The sequence below is a fragment of the Phodopus roborovskii genome, unplaced genomic scaffold, assembly GCF_943737965.1.
Source record: "Phodopus roborovskii unplaced genomic scaffold, PHOROB, whole genome shotgun sequence".
Lineage (NCBI taxonomy): Eukaryota > Metazoa > Chordata > Mammalia > Rodentia > Cricetidae > Phodopus > Phodopus roborovskii.
Window position 1 is genome coordinate 223,218 of NW_026126560.1, and position 27,060 is coordinate 250,277.

General features: G+C 37.9%; 1 protein-coding gene and 1 non-coding gene across 9 annotated transcripts in view; both read left to right on the top strand.

Moving 5' to 3' along the window:
• Cnot1 (CCR4-NOT transcription complex subunit 1) overlaps positions 1 to 27,060 on the top strand; it is a 75,475-nt gene that overhangs the window by 17,861 nt on the left and 30,554 nt on the right. For 2 of the 8 annotated variants that reach the window (XM_051201908.1, XM_051201913.1), the window contains exons 3-19: positions 6,326 to 6,433; positions 7,161 to 7,259; positions 7,937 to 8,005; positions 8,092 to 8,146; positions 9,115 to 9,318; positions 10,436 to 10,604; positions 12,128 to 12,254; positions 12,392 to 12,502; positions 16,405 to 16,575; positions 16,958 to 17,085; positions 18,371 to 18,611; positions 20,396 to 20,515; positions 21,259 to 21,381; positions 21,660 to 21,811; positions 24,077 to 24,227; positions 25,355 to 25,556; positions 26,614 to 26,760. In XM_051201908.1, the coding sequence (XP_051057865.1) occupies positions 6,326 to 6,433; positions 7,161 to 7,259; positions 7,937 to 8,005; positions 8,092 to 8,146; positions 9,115 to 9,318; positions 10,436 to 10,604; positions 12,128 to 12,254; positions 12,392 to 12,502; positions 16,405 to 16,575; positions 16,958 to 17,085; positions 18,371 to 18,611; positions 20,396 to 20,515; positions 21,259 to 21,381; positions 21,660 to 21,811; positions 24,077 to 24,227; positions 25,355 to 25,556; positions 26,614 to 26,760 (2,377 nt within the window). The remainder of the gene's footprint in view (positions 1 to 6,325; positions 6,434 to 7,160; positions 7,260 to 7,936; positions 8,006 to 8,091; positions 8,147 to 9,114; positions 9,319 to 10,435; positions 10,605 to 12,127; positions 12,255 to 12,391; positions 12,503 to 16,404; positions 16,576 to 16,957; positions 17,086 to 18,370; positions 18,612 to 20,395; positions 20,516 to 21,258; positions 21,382 to 21,659; positions 21,812 to 24,076; positions 24,228 to 25,354; positions 25,557 to 26,613; positions 26,761 to 27,060) is intronic. The other 6 variants (XM_051201911.1, XM_051201916.1, XM_051201910.1 and 3 more) reach the window with 4 other exon arrangements.
• Positions 24,503 to 24,637, top strand: LOC127234899 (small nucleolar RNA SNORA50). The gene has a single exon (XR_007835662.1). It is a non-coding gene; the product is annotated as a small nucleolar RNA SNORA50 (small nucleolar RNA).

Consider the following 27,060-nt stretch of genomic DNA (forward strand, 5'->3'; position numbering starts at 1 on the left):
TTTTGTTTGTTTGTTTGTCTGTTTGTTTGTTTTTTGGAGACAGGGTTTCTCTGTAGGTTTCAGCCTGTCCTGGAACTAGATCAGGCTGTCCTCAAACTCACAGAGATCTACCTGTCTGCCTCCCAAGTGCTGGGATTAAAGGCATATGCCACCACTGCCCTGAAAGATTTATATTTTATGTGTATGTGTGTTTGTATGAGTTTTATGTGTACCATGTGCATGCAGAAGCCTATTGAGGCCAGAAGAGGAAATCGGAACTCCTGGAACTGGAGTTACAAATGGTTGAGAGCTGTGATGTGGTTGCTGGGGACTGAACCCAAATACTAGCACCTCAACCCTGAATAAATCATGTAATCATTTATTTTGTGTTTTTGTTTTACGTTTTTTAGATAAACTTTTTCTGTGTATTCTAAGATGGCCTTGAACTGGGATTACTGGCATATGTTACCGTGTCTAGGTCTAGTAATTAAACTTGAAGATAAAATATAAGAATTCATTTGATGGCTGAAGTTTCATAGTGTGCACAGATATTAAGATACATAAATTCTGTGGCTTCAATAGTGCCTTTGTATCTTTGCATATAACCCCTTTTAACACCTGGAGATTAGAAATTTAGACTTGGGATAGTGGCAAAGTTCTTTTTCTTGACATCTTGCTTTTTTCCTTTGGTGAAGATGATCAGTAAAGCTTCTTGCAAATCTTGAAACACTTAGTACCATTTTATGAAACTGATGCTCTTCTTACTATACAAGAAACAAGGAGGTCAGGTATATTTTATTGCTGTTTGACTGTGGTTAAGTCTAGTCAGGCTTAATAACTTGGCTAAGATGTTTTTCTTATGTGGTTTTACCTATTGACAAATGGAAAGAGGGGGATTTTTATTGATTTTTTTAAGATAATCTACTAATGTTAACTAATTAGTATTTCATCATCTTACAGACTAGAAAAGAGACTTGCCTCCCAGGTGAGATTTCTGTGATGTTATTCAAATATTAACATTGCAATCAATCATTCCTTTAAAATTATTGTTTTGGGGCCTGGTGTGGTGGTTAAGAGCACTTATTGACACAAAAGTCCTTGGTTAGGTTCCCAACACCCACAAGGTGCTTCACAACCATCTCTAACTCCCATTTTCAGGAGATCCCACACTTATCTGAGGACACCAGCATGCATGTGGTGTATATATATGCAAGGAAAGCACTCATAAGTAAAAAAATTTGGGGGGCATTGTGATGGCTCAGTAGATAAAGGTGCTTGCAAAAATAATGTGCCAATCCCTGAAAATTTACTAAGTGTAGGAGAGAACTAACTTTTCTAAGTTCTCTTCTGACCTCCACATGTATGTTTTTTCCATGCCCACCCACAATCATGTGGGCATAGCACAATAATAATAAATTAAAAAAAATTGGTGGGACTAAGGGATAGCTCAGTGATAAGTACTTTTTAGCTAGCATGGTTTTAGTCCCTGGGTTAGAGCCCCTGTACCATAGCATAAGTTTAAAAAAAAAAAAAAAAATACTGGTTGTACCATAGCATAAGTTTAAAAAAAAAATACTGGTTGTGATCATAAAGAATTTAAGACAGAAACTTGGAATAAAGTCCTTTTTCCTAATTGAGTTTAATTCTAGAGCCTGCATCTCGCTAGGCAAACAACATGTTGCCATTAAGTTGTATCTTCAATATGCTTTAATGCTTTGCTTCTCCCTTCTGGGCTTTCTCATTATCCCAAGTGCTAGGATTATAGGTGTTTTTATCATACCTAGCTGGTTTTTTTTTTTTTTTTTCTCCCAAGCCACAGCCCAATTTTATTTACACCCTCTGCAAATCATTAGTTAAACAATAGGTGTTGTAATGGGAGGTTGAAGGTCATAGAGGTTGCAGAGATAGACAGTGGGTTGGGAAAGAAAGAAGGTGATGATGGTGAGGATGGATTAGACCCTCTTCCAGTATTGTGTACCTCCTCCCCCCAGGTGCTGCCTTCAGGGTTTGAACTTGAAGACAGCTATTCTGAGACCAGCCAGCCCCACCACACCCACTGACATGCTGCCAATAGTGGCCAGGTCTTCTTGGCCATCTTACTTCGTGTCCTTGTCAATGAGAAATTCCAGCTCCTTTTCGTCTGATGGCGTGCGTGCGTGCGTGCGTGCGTGCGTGCGTGCGTGTGTGTGTGTGTGTGTGTGTGTTTGTGTGTGCACGTATGCAGATTGACTTCCTCAACCTGGGTCAGACTTCAGGGAATCTTAATAACAGGCGATTTATTCCCCAATGTATTTAAATCCAGTATAATTTGGAAAAAGTCTTCTGGTATAATACAATCCCCATTGCACAACGAAGTGTAATTACATTGAAACTTGTCAGGGTACATGTTATTTCCTTCCAAGAAGATGGGTTCAGTAGATAGGCTACCTACACTAGCTTAAGGGCCTAAATGTCTGGCTTGATCTCCATCATACAGATAGCCTTATAGGTCATTTGGACTCTTAGCCACCTCTGGTCCTGGTTGTGGGGAGAGGGAAACCATACTTAGGTCTTGATATGGCCTGGCCCAACAGATAACCCAGATCACCAGGCGTCTGTTAATCATGTCCAATCCTCAGCTTTCTGCATGGAAGAACAGATTTTTCATCTTTGCCATTGGAAAGATAATTTTGTGTGATTCCTGGTTTCTCTGGAGATGTGTGGGTGCTGTTTCCAACATTCTGGATCTCAGTCTGCAGCAGTCCTTGACAAATTTTAGAGCAGTTGTTGTTAACCTTTCTAATGTTGCAACCCTTTAATACAGTTTCCTCACATTGTAGTGACCCCTCCCCAACACCATAAAATGGCTGTGTTGCTGCTTAATAGCTGTAATTTTGCTATGGTTATGAATCTTAATGTAAATGTTTGATATACAGGATATCTGAAATGCGACCCTGATACATACAGGTTGAGAATTAGAGCCTTTTCCTATTCCTTGTGCTGATAGTTGCCCACTGACAAGTAGAAATAATCTCTTGACTCCTTTGGGCAATAGCTTAAAGCAGCATGATGCCTCTATGCATGTTGTCATTGTATTTTTGCTTCGTACTAGGCATGCTCAAATTGCAATTTCCTTTCAGAATTCTTCAGATCCTTCACAGAGAGCAGCTCAGTCAGCATGGAGGCCATCACCCCTGCAAGTCTCACATTGAAGTCTCTTTCTTGGTTTCTCTTTTAAAAATGCTGATTTATGATCATATTTTTAAGTGATATTAACACTGTTCATTTTTTTATTATTTATTTTGATGTGGGGGTATTTTGTGACCAGGCTGATATTGAATTTATAACACTCCTACCTCAGCTTCAACTGATTTAGTCAAAATATTAAGGAAATAAACCTATACTTAATTATCATCTAACTTTATTTCAAGACATAATCTGTTTTCATCTGGCCCATTTGCCCTATTTCTGAAGAAGATTTCGTACGTAATTTTGTCTGTTTGTGGCAATATAAACTTATCCTTAGTACCAGTTTTCTGTTTCTATTATTATTGTTGTTTTGATTTTTTGAGACTGGATTTCTCTGGGTAGCCTTGACTTTCCTGGAACTGTATAGGCAGGCAGTTCTTGGATTTGCCTGCTTCTGCTTCCTTAGTGCTGAGATTTTAAGGTTAAGATGTGTGCCACCACAGCCAGCTTGGTTTTAAATTTTATAATAAATAAATTTTGTCTTCTATTTTTAGACAAGGTCTCATGTAATCTTGGTTGGCCTGGAATTCATTACTTTTCTGCCTTGGCCTTCCAAGTACTGGAATACCAATACTGTCATGGAATTAATTTATTTTTTTCTTCCTTTCTTCCTCCTTCCATCCCTTTAAGAGCTCAAGTGATCCTCTTTAGTATCCTAAATAGCTGGGGATACAGAAATATGCTACTGTACTTAGTCTTCTGTGTTTTAAAAATGTAATAAGAAATTTAAATTACATTTACTTAGCAAGGTGTAGTGGTCCATGTCATTAATCCCAGCACTTGGGAGGCAGTAGAGGTTGCCAGACCTCTTTGATTTCCAGGACAGCCAGAGCTACATAGTGAGATTTGTCTCAAAACAAAACAAAACAAACCCCAAAAAACAACAACAAAAAATTTATGGCATTTTTACATTATTTATGTGGAGGCTGGTTGTATGTGCCACAGTGATTATGGTGGTCAGAGGACAGTTTGCAGGAGTTGGTTTTCTCTTTGTACTAGGTGGCTCCAGAGATTGAACTTGAATTGTCAAGCTTGGTAGTAAGCATCTTAATTGCAAAGCAATCTTGCATGCATAAAATAGCAATAATATTTAATCATCATAGTCATTTAACATTCATATTTTTCCTGTTTGCTTTATGTAAAAAGTTGGTGATGAGGGGTTTGGGCTAGTGCTTAGGATAGAATCTGGGAGTTTGTGCTTGCCAGACAAGTGTGCTGCCTCTGTGCCATATTTCCAGCTGCCTTGACCCTGCTTGTGCATGTGTGTTGAGATAGTTATTATAGTTATTGTTACTCATTCTTTGGCAATACGAAATGCCTATAGCAGGTGCTGGTGGGTTAAGTGCTCATATATATAAAGACCTGAGTTAGGGTTCCCAGCGTCCATGTAAAGAGTCGGGCTTGATAATATAGGTACATGCTTTTATAATCCTGGCATGAGGAGCTCGAGACAGGTGGATGCTGCAGAGCTCACAGTTGGCAAGCAGTAGAAGGGAAGGCGCTTTGGCCTCTACACAAATGGCACACATACAACCATACATACATACTCAAATATACACAAAGAAAAGAGGACCAGCAAGATGGCTTGGCAAACAAAGTGCTTGCAGCCAAACCTGAGAACCTAACCCAAGTTGGGTCCCTAGAATCCTACTTAGTAGAAGGAGAGAAACTGCCACATGCACACTGGTTCACCCACATCTACTCACACCCCACCCCCTCATATAGAGTAATGTGCATGTGCTGTTAAAAAATTGCTCAAAGCCTGCCTGCCTATACTACATTCATTATAAGTGGCTTGTTGAACTTTATGCTCTCTCTACTCTTAAACTGAAACATCATTCCTATGGGTTTTATTATGGAGGATTTTTTTGTTCTGATCTCTATTTAGTTCTCTGGAACTCACTATGTGTGCCAGGGTAGCCTCAAATTCACAGAGCTTCTTCTGCCTGATTGAAAGTGTGTTTTCTAGAGGGAGAGAGTCCATGATGGTAGAGAAGGCATGACAACAAGTGACCTGAGCAGGAAGCTGAGAGATTTCATTTCCATCCACATACATGAGACATAGAAAGTGAACTGGAAGTGGGGAGGTTTGGGGGTATTACAGACTTAAAGCCTGTACCTCACTCTTCATCTCTTAGCTACCAACTGCCAGTACTTCCTTCTTGGAGGAGTTTCATATCTTAACAGCAGTATTGAACAAATGTAACTATATCTAGAATATGTAACTTTCTAGAATATGCAAATTCCCTGATCTCCTGCAACTTAAAATAGCAAATGTCAAGTAACAGTAAATGTTGTGGAGAAAAGCAAAGGCAAATGAGGGGTAGTGGGCATGAGGAGGCTGCTGTTTTAGACAAGGTAGTTAGAAAAGGTGAGAACAGGCTTGCCTGAACTTTTCCTGCTAGAGGTAGTAGGCAACCATTGGAAAGTTTAAAGCATTTAAATCCCTGAAGTTGGATGTAGCTGTCTAGCTGTCTGCAGCTTCATTTAGATCTGGCCATATAAGGTATTTGTCAAGAGTTGGTTGGTAAGGAAAATTGAGTTATGAAATTTTTGCTGTAAAACTGTTAGGTGAGGAAAATTGAGTTATGAATTTTTTGCTATAAAACTGTTAGGTAGAAAACCCCATTTGATGACAAGTAATATGTTACTTTTGGTGTAAATGTTGACCACCATGCCAAGTTATTTGGTTTAATTGCTGGTAGGTTTTGTGTTTTTAGTCAGTTCAAAAAAGAATAAATTTAAAATTAGTCATTGCATATAGGTATTTCTACTTCAGTGATTACTATAATTTTACTTTTGTTTTTGAGAACAGGTCTTCTGCCTTCCAGTCTTAAACTTTTTCTGTTGCTTGAGGCTGGCTTGAAATCCTGACTGATTTGCCATTCTTTGAATCCCAAGAGTCAGGATTATAGTGGCTTTTACCACTATGCTTAGCAGTAATTTCTATAACTATTGCTACAAGATAAATTTTACCCTAGAGGTTTACTTTCCTAGAACTGTATTTGTAAGATCCAAAATGTCACGCATACTTGGCAAGTGCTACCATTGAGCTATGTCCCTAGTCCTTTTTTTCTTTTCCCAAACCCCCCTTTAAACTTATATTTTTGTGTTTCAGATTGTGAATCGGCACGGTCCTGAGGCAGACAGGCATTTATTACGCTGTCTATTTTCACATGTGGATTTCAGTGGCGATGGTAAAAGCAGTGGCAAAGATTTCCATCAGGTATTTGGGGAGTAGAGTTTAAGTCTATTATCCCCAATCATCTTATAAATTTGTAGTTTAGGTCATAGTATATGAACACTACGAACAAGATAATGTCCAGAACATAATCTTACAAGGGTAGCTAAGAGGTATTGGGGATTCTTTTCTGTACTTTACTGAAGACTATTTAATTTAGGATTATCCAGCTGCTGCTGGATCTGCCTTATGAAGGAATCATGAATTGGGGAGGGCCTGCTGGACAAGGTAAATAGGTTATCTCATGTTGTGCATGGGATCTCTTTGACTTTATTTTCAGTCTTGTCAAAGTTAATTATAATATTGTTTGAGACTTACAGAATTTAATAAAGATATTTTGATTTAACACTTGTTGCTGATAAGTTTTATATAGTTAAGTGGGATTTTTAAAGAGCTGGGGTTTATTTGTTGATGGTTTTGTTTTTCTTCAAGGCGGGGTTTCTCTGTGAAACAGTCCTGGCTGACCTAAAACTCACTTTGTAGACCAGGCTGGCCTTTGAACTCATAGAGATCCACCTACCTCTGCCTTCCGAGTGCTGGGATCAAAGGTGTGTGCCACCACTGCCCAGCACTAAAGAGCTGATTTTGATAGTAAAACTATATATCATTTGATGTTCATAGGTTCTCTTTTCCTTTATTTATGTGAGATGATGGTTAATGCTAATAGAAGTTCTTTTTTTTTTTTTTTTTTTTTTTTTTTTTTTTTATGAAGACACAGTTTCTGATTCAGGAGTGTGCCTCGCTGATTACAAAGCCAAATTTTATCTCGACATTGTCCTATGCCATTGATAATCCATTGCACTACCAGAAGGTTGGTATAATTTTATCTCGACATAGTGATAATATCTATCTCTCTCTTTCATTTTTAAAGCCAGGTCTTTCTATGTAATGCAGGATATTCTTCCATTTCAGTCTTCTCAGTGCTGGGCTATCGTAGGCATGAAGCACCACATCTAATTTGAATATGCTCTAATTTGGGTTATTTAAAATGACTTCGGATTTTTACTTTTGTGGTTTTGGTGTTTGTTTTGCTTTGCCCTTTAAAGATCTGGTCTCTGTGTATGTAGTTTTAGCTGACCTAGAAGTCACTGTATAGATCAGGCTGCTTTGCTGCTTTGAACTCACAGAGAGCCAGCCACTTACCTGATTGTGTGGCTCAGGAGTGTTGGAAGTACCTGTATGGTTTTTGTTTTTTTTTTTTAAATAGTGCCATAACCTAATTTGAAGGATTGCCTTTCTTTTGTAACTTTTGGAGAGAATTAAGCCAATTGCTTAGGTAGTAATGGAAGCTTAACTAAAACCAGATTTGGGTCAGTGTTTAAGTTTGTTCAGTTACAGTTCTAGACTATAATGTATTCCTTATAGTAGCTCAGAATTATGTCATGAGTATATTGTGTCATAACTGGATGAACTAATACTTTAAAAACTGTAAAAAAATTGTTTTGGGAAAAAAATCCCAAAAATTGAATCTTAAAATTTATGTTTCAGAGTTTAAAGCCTGCACCCCATTTATTTGCCCAGCTGAGTAAAGTTCTCAAGTTAAGTAAAGTACAAGAGGTAAGTGTTTTGAGAAAAGAAATGTAGGTAGAAATGAAAGTTAAAAACCATTTGACGCTTGTTAATATAACTCCTCCTTGTTTCAGGTAATTTTTGGTCTTGCCCTTTTGAACTCTTCTAGCTCAGATCTCAGGGGTTTTGGTAAGTTATATAAGATTTTTTCTTGGCTGCTTTTAAAATTCATTTTGTGTGTTATTAGGGATTAAATCCAGAGCATTGGACATGTTAGACAAAATGCTTACATTTCTGGGTTCTTAAGTAGTTTTTGTTGTTTTGAAGTTACATTTATGCATGTATGAGTGTTTTGTGTATGTGTAAGTGCGTCATGTGTATACCTGGTGCTTGAAGAGGCCAGAAAAAAAAATGTCAGGTCCTCTGGAAGTAGTTATGAGCTTCCGTGTGCATGGTGGGAACTGAACCTGGGTTCTCTGCAAGAGTAAAATTGTTTTAACTGCTCTCTTTCCAGCTCTTGTTTTTGTTTTTAAGACGCAGTTGTACTTGTATAGCTCAGGCTGGCCTCAAACTCACTATCCTTCTGAGTTGAGTGTTCAGATTGCAGGCATGGGCTATGATGTCCAGAGCGCTGGCTGTCCTGTAACTCCCAGTATAAGCCAGACTGGCCTCAAAACTCAGAGATCCACCTGTCTCTGCCTCATGAGTGCTGGGATTGAAGACATATAACATCATACCCTGCTCTAGCTCTGGTTTTTTTTTAAACATAAATTCTATGGTTTTAGTTATGTTTGCATTATTGTATAACTGATTTCAGAGGCTTTTCATTTTTGGGGGAGGGGGCAAGGTAATAGCCCTGGCTGTCCTAGAACTCACTCTGTAGACCAGGCTGGCCTCAAATTTACAGAGATCTGCCTGCCTCTGCCTCCTGAGTGGTGGGATTAAAGGCTGTACTACCATGCTAGGGTCAGAACCTTTCATCTTGTAAAAATGTTCTTTCTTTTATCAGTGATTGTTTGAGTATGCCTCTCAGTTAGTTATGTGAAAGCATAAGAAAGGTAACAAATATATACAAAGGTAAATACAAAGGGTGAGCATTTGAATTTTTTTTAAAACCTATTATGGTATAAAAGTAACTTGGTTTATTTGACTTTTAGCTGCCCAGTTTATCAAACAGAAGCTTCCAGATCTTCTGCGTTCTTACATAGACGCAGACGTCAGTGGAAATCAAGAAGGTGGCTTCCAAGATATAGCAATAGAGGTCCTACATCTCCTACTCTCCCATCTCCTTTTTGGGCAGAAGGGAGCCTTTGGAGTTGGACAGGAACAGATAGACGCTTTTCTTAAGACACTGCGCAGAGGTAAGGCATAGCCTATTACAGGTTGTCACAAACTATGATTAAAAAAAATATGTTGAAAATATAAGTGAAGATGATGATTTCCTATTCCTTGTTTTTAGTCTTATAGTATAATACCATTTTAAATATAAGAATTATAATAGAACTTTGTTAAAGAATAAGTATAAAATAAGCTGAATTTAATCTGTGTTTTTGTTATGTAAGTACAATCACGTGAGGCTAGGAATATTTCTTTTCTGCCTTTTCTCTACTTTAGGGAGGGAGACTACATTATGGGACAGGCTGTTTTTAATTAGAAAGGTTGGCCATGTTTTTAGTTTTCAAGACGGGGTTTTTATTTGTAGCTATGGTTATGCTGGAACTTAGATCTGCCTGCCTCTGCCTCCTGAATGCTGGGATTAAAGGCATGTGCCACCAGGTCCAGCTAGGTTGGCCACTTTTGATAATACTTACATTATTTCCCCAGCGGTTAGCTTTGTAATTCAAGATCAATAAATCACCACCCTCTTGTCCTCAAAAAAGAGAAATAGGGGTCTTCTTTACTTATGTTGTTTGTGTGGTTTAAGCTGCATCACCCTTTTCGGTCCTTTTGTAGTTGTAATACATTCTGTTCCCCTATAATGAATTCTGCCCTTTATATGGGGATTTTGCTGTAAAAGTTTAATATATAGTATGAATTGATAAGTAGATACTCATATCTGCACATGAGCAACTGTTTTGAGATACCCAATAAAATTTGAGATTATCAAATTTTAGGCTTGGTTTGAGGTCATAGCGTGGGTCAGCTTGGGAAAACTTTTGAGACAGATTCATTTTTTTTATGTAGTCCTGGCTGTCCTCCAGCACACTAAAAGAGATAAACTTCTGCCTTCTGAGTGCTGGGATTAAACGTATGAATGAAGGATTACACCCAGCCATAAACTGATTTTGAATATGAGCTTGCCAAAGAATTGAGTTTGAAGGAATTTTAGAGCAATAGCAGAGAAATGTGTATTTATGTGTTGCTGGTCATTGAACCCAGGGCCACAGGCATGCTACACAGACTCTTAATGTGCTGCATCTTTAGCCTCTAGGTGTCTTTTAGTTGTTTATAACAGTTGTATTCCCTTTCTTTCTTCAGATTTTCCCCAAGAGCGTTGTCCTGTGGTGCTTGCACCACTTTTATACCCTGAAAAACGGGACATTCTAATGGACAGGATCTTGCCTGATTCTGGAGGGGTAGCTAAAACCATGATGGAGAGCTCTCTGGCTGATTTCATGCAAGAAGTAGGCTATGGCTTTTGTGCAAGGTTGGTAGGAAGACCTGACAAAATTGTAGCTGTTTTAAAGCATAATTATTGAAAACAAGTACACAAAATTGTTTAGTTATTATGTGCATCAGGATTATTGCTTCTGAATTTTAATCTACACCCTAGTCTAGTGTTGTTGCCAGCTATAAACATTTTAGGACTTGAACTTGTGAGTTCTCATCCCTACCAGTTTCTCAATGCTTAGGAACCAAGTTAGTTTAGTTACTAGGATAGCCATATTTTATTTAGCACATATATTTTGAATTAAATTTCTAGAAGCAACATGAAGAGGATAGGATACACTTTCTTTTTTTTTATGCATATAGAGTATTTTTTATTTAATTTTATATAACAAAGTCCAATTAAATGAAAACAAACATTTATACACAATATTTGGGAATTTGGGTGTCGTTCTTTCCAAACTACTTCCTGCTGGTAAGGGGCGCTGTCTTGGGGGATTCGAAGAAGATTCAGATATCCTAGCTGTAGTCTGTAGGGCTGTTTTGTCCAGCTGTTTGGAATGTAGGATCAGCTTGTACTCTGTTTCAGGCGGTCTGGTGTGATCAAACCACATTAGTCTGGAAGGAATCCACATCTTTTCATTTTCTGTGGAAACAAAAATAGAAATACTTTTCCCCAGTAACTTGTTCTTCAACTTAAATTTTGGAGTCAAAGTAGGATACACTTTCTATTTGATATATCCCCCCGCAAGACAGGGTTTCTCAGTGTAGGTTTGTAGACGAGGTTGGCCTTGAACTCACATAGATCTGCCTGCCTCTGCCTCTCTCCACTACCTGGCTACATTTTCAAAGTGTTGTAAATATTATTCAGACTCATCTCTGGGTGTGAGATTAGCTCTATTTTGGTGCTGATGAGAAAGCTCAGCTGGTAAAGGTGTTGCTGAATTTGATGAGTGCAATCTCTGGAACCCATCTGGAAGGAGAGAATAGATTCTACTCAAGTTGTTCTAGTGCTGGAACAAAAGATACACAGGCACATGTGTGCAAAGTGTGATTTTAAAAAGGAAATTGAGCAGGGCAGTGGTGGTGCACGCCTTTAATCCCAGCACTTGGGAGGCAGAGGCAGGCAGATCTCAGTGAGTTGGGGCCTACCTGCACTACAGAGTGAGTTCCAGGACAGCCAGGACTATTACATACAGAAACCCTGTCTCAGAACCAAACAAAACAAAAAAAGGAAGTTGATTCATATTAAAAATGAAGATGCTATTTTTGTTTTTCACTCTTTCGACACAGATTTTCTTTTGTGTAGCTCTGGCTGTCCTGGAACTCGCTCCATAGGTCAGGCTAGCCTCAAACTCAGTGAGATCTGCCTGGCTCTGTCTCATGAGTGCTGGAATCACAGGTATGTGCCACCATGGCCTTACCAGATAACTATTAAGCAAAGTAACACATCAGTTTCCCTATGTTAAGGATTTCACAACACATTTATTAGTAGCCCTTTTTAGTCTTGGTGTATGAGGTTAGGAAGTTAGCATATTTTTAAAGTAATATTTTTTGTTTCAGTATTGAAGAATGTCGAAATATAATCATGCAGTTTGGTGTTCGGGAGGTCACAGCTGCCCAGGTTGCCAGGGTTTTGGGAATGATGGCTCGAACTCATTCAGGATTAACAGATGGTATTCCATTACAGGTGTGTTGACTTTGTTATACCAAAAGACTTGAAATTCTGTCCTCTTCTGTTTATTAAATTGCAGTGTGATTCAATTGCTCTAAAGATGAGATGAAAACATTAGTTAGATTTGCTTAATTGTAGTTTTACTTTTACAGAGCATCTCTGCTCCTGGCAGTGGGATCTGGAGTGATGGAAAAGATAAAAGTGAAGGCACACAGGCACACACATGGAATGTAGAGGTTTTGATTGATGTTCTTAAAGAACTGGTGAGTACATGTGATTAAGGTTTGGATTCATATTAACATTATCTCCTCAGAGGATTTTTGTTATTGTTTCTTTTATAAATTCTATGGACAGCCTGAAGAGGAGGAACAATGTTTTGTAATATCTCAACTCTATTGGTTCAAAAAAAAAAAAAAAAAAATGAAGCATTTATAGTAATTATATAGGCTAAACAGTACAAAATCAAATTCAAGCCTCCCACCCCTCCATTAGGAGCTGTCAATTTCCAATTGTATGTCTATGCATGTATGTGGAGGCCCTAGGTTAGCTGTGGATGCCTTCTTTCTCTCTGTTTTCATCTTACTTTTGGAACAGTATCTTACTGAATGTAAGGTCATTGACTCAGCTAGGTTGCCTCTGGCCAATGACTTCCACATAGCCATCTGTTGTGTTGTCCCCATCTCCTACCCATCCTGTGATTACGGATGCATACCATCACACCTACCTCTTTTTTGGAGGTTCAAGGTATTGGACAATAAACACAGTTTCTGATCCTCCTGATCCTACTGCTGTTTAGCTCCAAATAAACATACTGAGACATATTAATTATTAAACTGTTTGGCCAATGGCTTAGGCTTCTTACTGGCTAGCTCTCTTAATTATTAATTTATTTCTAATAGTGGAAGTTATTTCCACATGGTCTTATCTTACTGGATAATTTTGCTCCCTCAGCAGCTTCATGGTCTGCTCTGGTGGCATCTCTCTTTCCTCTACCCTGCATTTTCCTCATCTGGTAGCCCCATCTATACTTTCTGCCTGGCTACTGGCCAATCAGTGTTTTATTCATCAACCAATAAGAGAAACATATACAGACGGACATCTCCCATCATTGGATTCAGTATTCTTTAGACTGGCACAAGGAAGCCATCTCTGTAGTTCCTATTTTACAGTCCTGAATGGTGAATTGGTTTCTGGGTGTTTTGAGGGCAGCTCTGGCTGCCCTGGAACTCAATTTGTAAACTATGCTGACCTGGAATTCAAAGAGATACCACCTGTCTCTACCTCCTAAGTGCTGGGATGAAAGGCATGCAGAACACTGCCTGGAAACATGGTGAATTGTTAAGTGTAGTCTTTGGTCAGGTTCTGGGATGGGCTAAATGATTGCAAAGTAGTAAGTTAAAAAATTAATTGAAAAGGCAAGCCAGAATTTCTTAAATGTGCACCAAAAATTATCTTTACTATATATTGATATTTCTTTATTTTCTGATTATTCAGAAACTAATTGGCCCTTTATGTAAAGAAAACACCTGGATGAAATATAGAAGTGCTTAAATAAAACCTAAAGGACAAATTGGAGGGATTGACATTTATTCAGCAGGGGAATAGTAAATTCAGATGTAGTATATTACTTGATAAAATATCAGAGAATAAAATACAAGAATTATAGGGCTGGAGATTAGTCTTAGCAGTTGTGAGTACTGGCTATTCTTCCAGAGGATCGGGGGTTCAGTTCCCAGCAACCACATGACAGCACAGAACTATCTGACTCCAGTTCCAGGTGAACCAACACTCTTACATAGATATATACAGGCAAAATATCAATGAAATAAATAGTAATACTTTTTAAAAAATTATCATGGGTTCGAATGGTGATGCATGCCTATGAGGCAAAAGGCAGGATTTTTTTGGGGGGAGGGGTGGACAGACCTCTGCTTTATTGATTGAACTTTTAAAAAAATGCCAAAGGCATTTTACATTTGTTAGCTTGACCACTAGGGTATGAGAGCAAGTGCTTTCTATGCCTTGCTTGCTAACAGTCTCTCCTCCTTTAGAGAGGATTTTGTAATGGTAATGGTGATGGGGAAGGCTGTTGCCAACAACACAAATACATTTCTGTGGTGGAAAGGTATGTCAAACCTTCCATCTCACTTGAGGAGTCTTTCTACTTGAGGTGGGCGCTGGGGTCTCTTTTGGGGAGTGGAGAGTCTTGGTGGGGTATCCACCGAAGATGGGGGCTTTCCTGGGGTTTCTTGGCTCCTCAATTCACGTTTATAATTTCTGATAAGGAACCACATGGTTCCTTCTTAATAGGAGAGTGCTTAGGAGTTTTTGTTTTGACTTTTGAAAATTCAGGAGCCAGTTTTTTAAACAGGAGTCTTTCTGTATTTCCTAATGGGGTTTTCCTTTTGTGTCCTCTTCCACTTCATCCACATGAGAAAGGCTTGGAAGGCAGAGTCTGGGATGTCTCGCAAAGCTCCGGCTGGCGCTCCAGTTTAATTTTCTCAAGACAACTTTTCTCTCTCTTCAGGTTCATAGCCCTGAAACAGTTTGTGCCTTTTTCTTTCTTGTTATCCCTCTTTACCAGCTGCATCCATTTTTTAATACGTGCAATCTGAGCAAGGAGTGTATCTCTCTTGGACTTCAGCTCCTTGATCTCTTTTTTTCCCCTTGGCCTGCAACTGCTGCTGCTTCTGCTCAATGAGGTCCAATTGCAGCAGAAGGATCTGTTTGAGGCTTCTCAAAACTGGAGGCTCTTGAGCTGCCACCACCCCTGAGAGGGCTCTTCCTCATACTCTTCCATCTGCCCTCGCTGTCTGCCAGGGTCCCGGCAGTGGCGGTGGGTGTAAGAGGTGGCGGCCTGGGCAGAGGTAGTGGTGGGGATCCCACTGGGTCTGAGGCAGTGGCAGCTGGGGGAGCCACCCCACTCTTGTCGCCAGCCCAGGATGTAGGCTCTTTGGCTGCCACAAGAGAGCCCATCTGAATGGGCAGCACTGCCTAATACTTGGGCCGGGGCCTGCAGCCAGCTCCGGCTGGGACTGGCTCTCCATCAAAGGCAGGAATATTATACAGGTGGAAACTCTCTGCTCTGCTCTGCATAGCAAATTCCAGGCCAACCAGGCTACATCACAAACTGTCTTGAAAAACTGGACAGACAGTAATAGCTTTTAGAGTTAGTTATGTGAAGTTGGCAATGTGGCTCAGTGGTAGAGTGCTTACCTAGCACACTGAAAGCTATGTTCAGTCTCTGAACAGCAGAAAAGACAAGCCAAAATCCTCAGTCCTGGAGCTATGTAGCACATAGTACAGCCTTGAACTAGAATCATCTTATACCTCCAGAGTGCTGGGACCACAAACATGTACCACCAACCCTAGTAGGAGTTGAGTCTAAGACCTCAGTACATGTTAGATATTGTGCCAGAGCTGTTAACCCATCCCTGCTCATAAGTCTTACCACACATTGAGGTATTTATCCTAGTTATCAAGTTTAGTTTTTCTGTTTATAACTTATTACCAAGACCTAGTTGCAGAGAACCCTTCTGTTCTTTCATAACTTCACTATTAATAGAAATTGGTTTTACTCTATTTTCTAATAGCTTCAGGGAACAAAGCCTTCTCAGACTTCTAAGGATTTTCTAGTTGTGCCCCTCGTTTTGCTGAATTACAGGAATGCCCACATTGTAACAGCATTGGTTCTGGAGGTTCAAACTCGGGTCATTAACACACCTCTTGAGCCATTTTCATAGCCTTTCACCATATTTTTTTGAAATGGTCTCTAGTTGGAGCTCATCAACTTGGCTAGGTCACCTGGTCAGTGAGCTCTAGGGACTGTTTTAGGGACTAAAGAGATGGCTCAGAGGTTAAGAGCACTGGTTGCTCTTCCAGAGGTCCTGAGTTAAATTCCCAGCTCTAACATGGTGGCTCACAGCCATCTGTAATGAGACCTGCTGCATTCACATGCATGGGTTACATGCAGGCAGAACACTATATACATAATAATAAATCTTTAAAAAAAAAAAAAAAAGCTTTTGGAAGCTGCTAAAAATCTTTGCTATTGGTGGATATGTTAAATAGAATGCTATCAATTTCAGATTTATTTTGACTTGGCCAAAGCATCAGTATTTGTCCATATTTGTTTCTTTAACTTAAAATGTTTTCATCTTCTTAGAACCCGAGTTTAAATTTCAAGGAAGTAACTTATGAACTGGACCATCCTGGATTTCAAATTCGTGACAGCAAAGGACTTCACAATGTGGTTTATGGTATTCAGAGGGGCCTGGGCATGGAAGTGTTTCCAGTGGATTTTATATATAGGCCTTGGAAACATGCAGAAGGCCAGGTAAGAATGATGCTTCAGTTATAGAATGAAGAAATAATAATGACTTCTTTTATTAGGACAGTTTACCCATTGATTACAATATTATACTTATTTCGCATAGCTTAGGAAATTGGTTTGCTTGCTATCAGGGTTTATATGTTCACAGTTTTAGTTCTTTGAGGTACAGCAGTCAAGCTCTTCCAATTTGATTATGTTTATCTCTAAGACCATCTTATTGTCCCTTTCCATCTTATCTGGTTTCCGAAGGGCAAATAGTTCTTTTTTTTTTTTTTAAAAATGGGCAATTATGTAACGACTCTAAGATGAGTCTCATGAAAGCGGTTCATATTTTTGAGCATTCCTAATCCTTTATGGCAATATGGACATTGTCTTTCTGTTGCAGCTTTCCTTCATCCAGCATTCCCTGATAAACCCAGAGGTCTTCTGCTTTGCCGACTACCCCTGTCATACTGTTGCCACTGACATTTTGAAAGCACCACCAGAGGATGACAATCGAGAAATTGCCACATGGTAAACACTCCTGCAAGTAACACTGTTAATATATTTAAAGGAAAATTTATTTTTATTTATTATGTATATAGTCTTCTGCCTATATCAGGACTTACTGTAAATGGTTGTGAGCCACCATATGGTTGCTGGGAATTGAACTCAGGACCTCTGGAAGGCTAGATAGATAGTACTTAACCTCTGAACCATCTCTCCAGTTCTGAAATTTTATTTTTAATGAGGTGACTTAATAAAGGTTTTTATAAATGATGTTGATTAGTAAAAATAATTTTAGTTACATTGTCCCTAGTTACAATTTTTATTTTTGTGAGTTGTGATATTTATGTATTTTCTACATGTAATTCTAATAGGCTCAAAAGAGTCTTTTTTTTTTTTTAAAAAAAGCATTTCTGGGACAGAATGTAGCCACATGCCAAACATTTCAGTTGTATAAATTCTCTCAACTCTTTTTTTTTTTTTTTTTTTTTTTGCCATTGATACATCATTTGTCTTCTAGACCCTTCTATGGCCTTATCCTTTTCCTCAAGGACTAAATGTATATAGTTAGATTTTTAGATATGATTTATGCCAACTAAATTCTAATTAATTAGTGCAGTATATCAGAAGACAGCTACTGAAAACTTTGCATTACTATGGTTTTAAGGCTATATATTTTGATAGAAATTTTATCATATAAATTATCTTACTAATGTGTATATTTTAGATTTTTTTTAAACTATTATAAAACAACATTTGTTTTTTTTATCCCAGTCATAAAAATCTTGGTAATGATGATCTATTATTATGCAAATTGGTTGATTGTTAATTTAAATTTCCTTTTAAAGTAGTTTATAGTCGCAGATTAAATTAATCTATAGGCATAGCAGTAGATGTCTCTCCCTCTAACACACATAATGCTCATGAAATGAGGGGCTTTACAACTTTTAGGCAAGTGCTTTCTTGCCTTGCTATACATAACCTCAGAAGCCTGTGTGTTGTGTTTAAAATCCATAGCAGACATGTAAGAATATTTATTCTTGCCAGGTGGTGGTGGCGCATGCCTTTAATTCCAGCACTCAGGAGGCAGAGGCAGGTGATGAGTCTCTGAGTTCAAGGCCACCCTGGTCTACAGAGCTAATTCCAGGACAGCTAGGGCTGTTACACAAAGAAACCATGTCTCAAAAAACAAACAATGGTAAAGTACCTACAAGGACATGGTTTCAGTGCCCAGCATCCAAGGGGAAAAAAAGCAATTCTTTTATATAGTTAATTTTTTCAATGGTCAACCATCTTTCTTCATTCTTGTTAGGAAAAGCTTGGATTTGATTGAATCTCTGCTGAGGCTTGCAGAGGTTGGGCAGTATGAACAAGTGAAACAACTCTTCAGCTTCCCTATTAAACACTGCCCAGACATGTTGGTATTGGCCTTACTACAAATCAACACCTCCTGGCACACCTTACGCCATGAACTCATCTCTACTTTGATGCCAATTTTCCTTGGAAACCATCCTAACTCTGCCATTATTTTGCACTATGCATGGCATGGGCAGGTAAGACAATTAATTTGCTTATCAGTTTTCCATTGCATTTATTGACATCCTTTTAAGGCTAGAGTGGTGGTTCCGCAGTTAAAAGATTGCTTACTGCTTCTTTTAGAGGACCTGGGTTCAGTACCCATCATCCACATGGTTGCTCACAACCATCTGTAACACCAGTTCTAGCAGAACCAAAAGTCCTCCTGACCTCTAATGTCATCAGGCATGCACATGGTATACAAGACATGCCTTCAGGCAAATCATTCATACATTAAATAAATAAGTCTAAATATCACATAGGATTAAAAAAAATCTCTGCTCCTAAGACAAATTTATTGTCATCAAAAAGATTTTTATCTTTTAGGATCCTATAGTCAATTCTTTAAAAAGTACCAGAGAGCAAGGACGTTAGGTTAATAATGAACATCCTTAAAAATAGCTACTTGCACCAATCAGCGGTGGAGCTTACCTTTAATTCTAGCACTTGGGAGGCAGAGGCAGGCGGAACCCTCTGAGTTCAAGGCCAACCTGATCTACAATCGCTAGTTCTAGGACAAGCTCCAAAGCTAGACAGGGAAACCCTGTCTACAAAAACAAACAAACAGACCAAAAAAAAAAAAAATTGCTACTTGCTGTGACACATTATGACATTAATGAAGAGCTTACATAGTTATGAAAGCAAAAGATCTGATGTTGCTTTCAGCAGTAAATTAAGAAATTCACAAACGAGTCTTTATTTTGTTTTGGAGTCAAGAGTCAGGTGTATTCCAGGCTGGACTGGAAATCAGTTTAGGATTCCTGAAGTGCTGTAGTGCTGATTAATAAACCCAGGGCTTTTGAGTGTGCTAAGGAAGTATTCTATCTAGCAGGTTAGCTATATTCCCCACCCCAAAGATAGCTTTAAAAAAAAAAAAAAAGGGTATTTTTTATCTTTCTGAAGTAGATCATTTATTGTGTTCTTATTATTACTGTTTTTTTTTTTTTTTGAGACGTAGTGTTTTTTTTTTGGGTGTGGGGTGTGTGTATAGTAGTCATGCATTCAGAAGGTTAGGCAGTCTTATCCTTTTTTTTTTTTTCAACCAAGAGCTATGCTGGCATTCAACAAGCTTCTTGTTTCTCTTACATTGCAGGGTTATACTCATGCAGGGGCAGTGATCCGAACTTAAGTCCTTATGCTTCTAAAGCAAGCACTTTTATCTATTTCTTTATGCTTTCACCCCTAGTTTTATAGATTATACTTGACAAATAAATGTCTCCTTATGTCCTTACACCCCCACCAAAAACAAACAAACAAACCAACAAAAGACAAAAATAAAACAAACAAAAAAGTGAGAGAGAGAAAAGAAGAAAGCATGCCTACCTGGTTTGGAATTTTTTGGGGGGGGGTTGTTGTTGTTTTTATTTTCTTTGTTTTGTTTTTAGTTTTTTGTTGCAGGGTCTCCTGATGCATCAAACCTAAACACTTAGCTAAGAGTAGTCATGAGCTCTTAACATATTGTATGATGCGATTATAGGCACACACCAGTGCATTTGGCTTATTATGTTTGAAATTTCATGTTTGAAAATAAGAAGACTTACTTACATGCTCATAGAAAAACTTAGTTTTTGGAGTAGTTGACTAGGTTTGGGATGATGTAAAGAATGTTGCAGTAATTACAGTTATTGACTCTGAGCGCTTAGTCTCTGTATTGATACTTCTTTTTATAAGCAGAACATGGAAGATTAGCTAGGCATATATAATAATATTCACCAAGTAGCTGACAGGGTTGCAATTTAACCTTCCCACCTCTTTTTCTTAGGGACAGTCTCCATCAATTCGCCAACTTATAATGCATGCAATGGCAGAATGGTACATGAGAGGAGAACAGTATGATCAGGCCAAATTGTCTCGAATACTTGATGTGGCCCAGGACTTGAAGGTGATTTTAGAGTACAGTAATAGCAGTTTAATAATGATTAGTACTTTTCAATGTAATACACATGTAATAGGAATATTTTATATGTAACTAGCTCATCTGATTATGATTTAAAATTTTGCTGTGTGCATGTGCATTGAAAGGTAACAGAATTGTTTCAGCTAGGTAAACATAACACTTATTTTTGATTGGTCTGACTCAGACCGATTGATTCTTTTAGTGGTGTTCACAATTAAATATCAGTGATTTAGAGATTGTAGGCAAACTCTACCACAAAGCTGTGTAACCAGCCTTGCAAGACTATTTTAAAGCAAGTGATGAATGAGCTTTAGTCATTAGTAATATATGAGTTATAATTTTGTAGAAAATAGGTTAATTTCAACTCCAGCAAATTTATTAGAATTTTCTCTTGACTAAGTGTCATTTATTACTGTGTTAATAGCAGTGATGTAACTGGTATTTATGTTAAGCTTGCATGTAGATGCTAAAAAAATGGGAAAGGGTCATTGTTTATATTTGTGTTTTGTTCTTAATACTGTTATTTAAAAAAGAGCCAAATCATATTATGAAGGTTGTCATGAGTTAACCTTTAAAATGGGGCTTTAATTCTAAATGGAGTACTTCCTTAAAAAAAAAAAAAAAAGTTTTTTTTCTTTTTTTGTTTAAAAAAAAAATGTTAAAAACAGGAAGTAGAAAATAGTACAAAGAAATGGTTATTACTTGACTTTGTAAATGTTCTGCTTTAGGCCTTGTCAATGCTGCTAAATGGCACTCCATTTGCCTTTGTTATTGACCTTGCTGCACTTGCTTCACGGCGTGAATACCTCAAACTTGACAAGTGGCTAACAGATAAAATAAGAGAACATGGGGTAAGCAGTAAGCAGGAATTGCTCATTCTTTAAAAATTTGGTGGCTAAAATGTCTAAAGAAGCAATTAAAAAAAAAAAAAAAAAAAAAAGAATGCTACACCATTGCTTTACCTCTGAGCCACATCCCTATCCCAAGAAGCCCCTTTTTATAATGACATCTAAAATCTTATTTTACTGTCATTTATTGTAGATGGTAGTTACATTGTTTAGTTTTTTGATTTGAAAGCATTTAAGATAAATGTAAAATACACTGAAGCCTTTTCTTTTTTTTTTTAAAGGAGCCTTTTATACAAGCATGCATGACTTTTTTAAAGAGAAGGTGCCCTTCTATTTTGGGTGGACTTGCCCCAGAGAAAGATCAGCCCAAAAGTGCTCAACTTCCTGCTGAAACGCTAGCAACAATGTTGGCTTGTCTACAGGCTTGTGCAGGGTAAGAAGAATGTACTTGGAAATGACTGTATTGGGCCAGGCTTGGGGCGATACATGCCCATAATTCCAACACTCACTAGGTAGCTGGTGGATCATCATGGGTTTGAGGCCAGCTTAGTCTTCATGATTGAATTCCTGACCTGCCAGTGCTTTGTGGAAAGACCCTGTATAAACCAATACAACCAATCAAAAAGCTATGTTTGATGACTGTTGATTTGGAGAAAGTGAGGTTTGAAGAAGTGACACTGGGGTGCTGAGGGCAAGTGATCTCTTGAGTTCCTGGCCATCCAGGGAGAATAGTGAGACCCAGTCTGGGAAGAAGTAGGGGTAAAGAAGAAGGAATAAAGGAAGAAGAAATCTGTTGGTTTTTAGTCACAAGTCACTATAACATTAATAGCATGTCTTAGCACCACTGTTAAATGAAATTTCTTTGGCTTGTGCTTTCAAAAATGTCATGTATGGGTTTATTTATGGATTCTTAATTCTGTCTTGACTCCATATTGCTATGTCATACTGTCTTAATTAAACCATCCTTTTAGTAAATGTTGAAATTTAAAACTACTAAGAGACTTCCACTTTTCTTTTTGAAGTTCCTTGAATTTCTATATGACTTTCAAGGTCACTTGGTACATGTCTGCAGACGGCAAAGCAGCTCTGGGATCACAGTTAGTGTGTTTCATATTTGGCTCATAATCAGGCCTTACAGGCCTTTTTCAAACAAATGGTTGAGATTTAACCAGAGGTATTGTATGATACAAGAATTTATAGAGATTAGGTTCATAGATAATGTCACCCTAATAAAATTAAGACTTCCAGTCTAGAACTGGGCTGTCTTTGTATTTTAGTTCTTTGACGTTTTGTTTTATGGTATTTTCAGTATACAAAACTTGTCCTTCTTTGCTGATTAAAATAATTCTTAAAAATGTATGTGTGCATACATCTCTGTATAAGTGTACTTGTGTGCAAAGGGGTGAAGGTCAGAGGACACCTTTTTGGAGCCAGTTCTTTCCTTCCACCCACCATATAGGGCCCAGGGATCAGACTTGGCAGCAGCTGCCATCTCACTAGCCTCCTTGTTAATATTTATTGCTGAGTATTTTATAAAAGATCATGTTATCCATAAATTATGGCGACTTTCTGCTTTTCATTGTTTTTTGAGACAGGGTTTCTCTCTAGCCCTGGCTGTCCTGGAGCTCACTATACAGACCAGGTTGGTCTTGAATTCACAGAGATCCATCTTCCACTGTCTCCTGCCACCAAAAATTGGCTTAATTTTCTAATCTGGGTGTTTTTTATGTCTTATCTTACATGATGGGAATGGAGCATTGTCTTGTTCCAGATTTAGGGCAAAGTTTTAAGTGCTTTACCATGTTGATAACTCTGGGTTGTCATAGATTTCCTTTTTCAGATTGAATTCTCTCTGCCTTCTGGATGATAAGCCTCACTGTGTTGCACAGGCTAGCCTAGAACTCATTATTCACAGGGCTGGCCTTTAACCTCTAAAGCAAACTTGCTTCAGCTTCCTGAGTCTGGGGATTACAGTTGTTAGCCCAGTTTGAATGGTAGTTATTATGAAAGGGTTTTGTCAAAGTCCTTTGTGCTATTTGGTAAGGTTATCATGTGAGTTGTTTTTTATTTTCTTGGTATGTGATCTTATAGTAAGATTTTAGAGATTAGATCTTGTATCTTATCATTACATCTCACATGGTAATTCTGTGTGTGTGTGTGTGTGTGTGTGTGTAATTTTTTTCAGTGTGCTATTGAGTTACATTCACTAGTATTTAGTTGGGGGATTTTATGTAAATTTTTTGTAGTTTTGCTGTATTTGTCTAGTACTGTTGACTTCATAGAAGTCATTATAAGTGCTTTCCTAAGTTTTCTGAGTATAAATGTTCATTATTATTGTCATTTTAAAGAAACAGTCTTAACTATGTCACCTGGGCTAGTCCTAAACTCCCAGAGTTAAGCAGTATTTCTGTTTGAGTCTCCTTGCTGCTGAGATTATAGGCATGTTTTGCTTTGTTTATTGTTCCCATTCTCTAATGGTACTAATACAACATGTCTTTGTTTAAGTACAATTTTTACCATAAGTTTTGAAGATAACCCACTGTTAAGAAAATGCTGGTTGTAAATGGCACATGCAAGGGGTGAGATACAATTGTATCCATTTGCTCCAGAATATCTTATTAGATGATCATACTGATATCTTTTCATTATTTTGGGAAATAGCAAGCATATATTTCATTTTTTTTTCTTTTCCTTGTAGGAGTGTTTCTCAGGAGTTATCAGAGACCATCCTCACCATGGTAGCCAATTGCAGTAATGTCATGAATAAGGCCAGACAACCACCACCTGGAGTTATGCCAAAAGGTCGCCCTCCTAGTGCTAGCAGCTTAGATGCCATTTCTCCTGTTCAGGTAACGAATGCTACTACAGATCTTGTCTCCATTTGTTCATAGATTCAGAATAGACCAAGCTTCTGCATCTTCAGTAACAGCATGAGTTTATTATACTTCAGATACCTGCATGTGTAGCATATTTTAAAGGAGATCCTTCAGTAGGCAGCACAACTGAGGATAGACTTTAATAATCAAATAGCACATGACTGAGAGGAAAGATGTAAAACAGAACCACTTATTTAGGTGAATGAAGAGGGTTTCTTTTTAAAATTAGAATTACACTCTTGAGAAATAAGCACTGCCTTTGAATCTGATGTGTCTTGTTTGTAGCTTCACGGGCCAAGCAACAGTACTAGAGCCTAACGACTTGTTATAACTGGGCTCTTCAGCTCTCAACTGAACTGCTCTTTTAAAAACAAGGTACATTTAAGTTACTCCCTGACATCGCCCACCCCATTCTCTTTGGGAGCAACATATTCCACTTATGTTTCAGATGCACTAAATGGCAGGTTGTAAGGAAGGTTGGGGTTTTAAGGAAGGAAAGGCACTACTTAGTGATTCTTCAGTGTCTACTTCAGAAAAGACATTTGCTTGTCATTTCCCATACTCATGAAGGTGTGAAGTAGTGCTACAACTAACATATTTGGATTAGTTACTACTTTTTTTTTTTTTTTTAATCTGTGTGAATAGTACATCTGGTTTTTGTTGCTTTTGAAAATCAGAGGTGACCTTAAAATTTATAAAATCTGACAATGTGTTTTAACTGAAAGATAATTTCTAATACTTTTATTATGTTGTAAGTAAAGCAACAGGTTGAAATTAGTTTTTAATAATGTAATATTTGCCCAATGTTACTACTAAAAATTAGTAGTCAAACAATAGGGAGGACAGTTATCTTGTTAGTTTTGTAGTTTCTTCCTATAGCTTTGGTACTTTATGGCAGGACTTAATTCTTTAACTCTGTTATTTATATAATATGAAAAAATGACTAGTATAGACTTGATAACTGTCTCATTATTTTAATTGTGTGGGTGTTAAAGTGCCTAAGAGCATAAAAAGAAGTATTACTAAGAATTATTTACTATATTTGTGCCATATCTGCCTTTCCTCAACATGTGTAATACGTTGTTAATGTTTTTCTTTAGATTGACCCTCTTGCTGGAATGGCATCTCTTAGTATAGGTGGTTCAGCTGCCCCTCACACCCAGAGTATGCAGGGTTTCCCTCCAAATTTGGGTTCTGCATTCAGTACCCCTCAATCACCAGCAAAAGCATTTCCACCTCTATCCACCCCAAATCAAACAACGGCATTCAGTGGTATTGGAGGACTTTCATCACAACTTCCAGGTAAGAGGAAGTTGGGTACATTTGGAAGTATTTGTAAATTTTATTATACCCTAGTTACTATATGCTTAAAGGGGTTGGAGTGACTGGGAAAAGAAAGATACCTTAGCAAAATGTGAAAACTATTATGCCAACATCCTAAGTTGGGGAGAAGAAAACATACTGTTTAACTTAGTTCCTCTTAATGTAAATAAATGATTAGGATTTTATGGTAGTAAATTCAGTTGATTTGTACAGGAAGAATTTTGTATTACCAAATGATAGTATGTGGAGCATGGCACTCAGTTAGTTATTTGTTATATCCTATGATATTTTTTGGTGCTGGGGATTTCCTTACTGGACCAGCCACATGGTAATGGTGTGGATTCAGCCGTATGAATCACAGAGGTAGAAAAGAGTGTACATGTGAAATTTAGGCTTTTAGCCTGTCTTGTATAACCACATAGAAAAATCTTTAAAGCCCTTTTAATGCCTTCTCAGTGTTAATTTATATGCTTCTCTTGTGCAGGCTATAACTTAGGACACAAACCCATGAAGTGATGATTGCTGCTTTATGGTTCTAGACCTGATGATTAATTTACTTAAACTAAAACCACTGGTCATATTAAAGCCTTCCTAGCAAAGATACAACTATTCAACTTTGTGGTTCTTACTGTTCTTTGCTTAGTTTTTGGGGTTAAAGTTGAGAGGAATAAGTAGAGAAATCCTGACTCTTGATAATTTCATGAAATTCTTTAATTTTTTAATCATTGTAATCTTGAGTTAGCTGGTATATATTCTTTGAGAGAGGACCCTTTAAAATTACATATTTAATAGTATAAATGGTGGCGCCAGTGAAATGACTCAGTGGAAAAGGCTCTTGTCCCTGAGAGCCTGGATTTGTAAGTTTGTTCCTCTGACGCCATGTAAAGGTGGAATGAGAAAAACAATTCCAGTTTGTGCCATGGTGCATATGTCTTGTCTTCCTACATGCACCATGTGCACACAGTAAATTAATTTTCTTTTTGAAGTGAATAACATAAGTATTGACTGAACTTCTGGCTGCATTCATTCTCTTTAGTAGGTGGTCTTGGCACAGGAAGCTTGACTGGTATAGGAACTGGGGGCCTTGGACTTCCTGCAGTGAACAATGACCCTTTTGTACAGAGGAAACTGGGCACCTCTGGACTCAACCAGCCTACATTCCAGCAGAGTAAGATGAAACCTTGTAAGTGGTAGTGTTGTCTGTGATTGTGAAGTGTGACTGATAAATGTAAAACAAAATTTTGTACGTTGTTTTTACAATTATGCAGACAAAAACGTTTACTTACATGTTGATAATAGTCATCATCGGATGATGCATATCCTTAGATCTGTGGGAAGACACAAATTTGAATTAATAGAGTAAAACTAGAGCTGCCACTTCATTTGTACTCTGGACTGCCAAAACGATAGTAAGGGGTGGTGTCCTTATGGTGTCACATGTCACATACAGATTTATTGGTGTGGCTTTCAAGAAGTCAGGAGC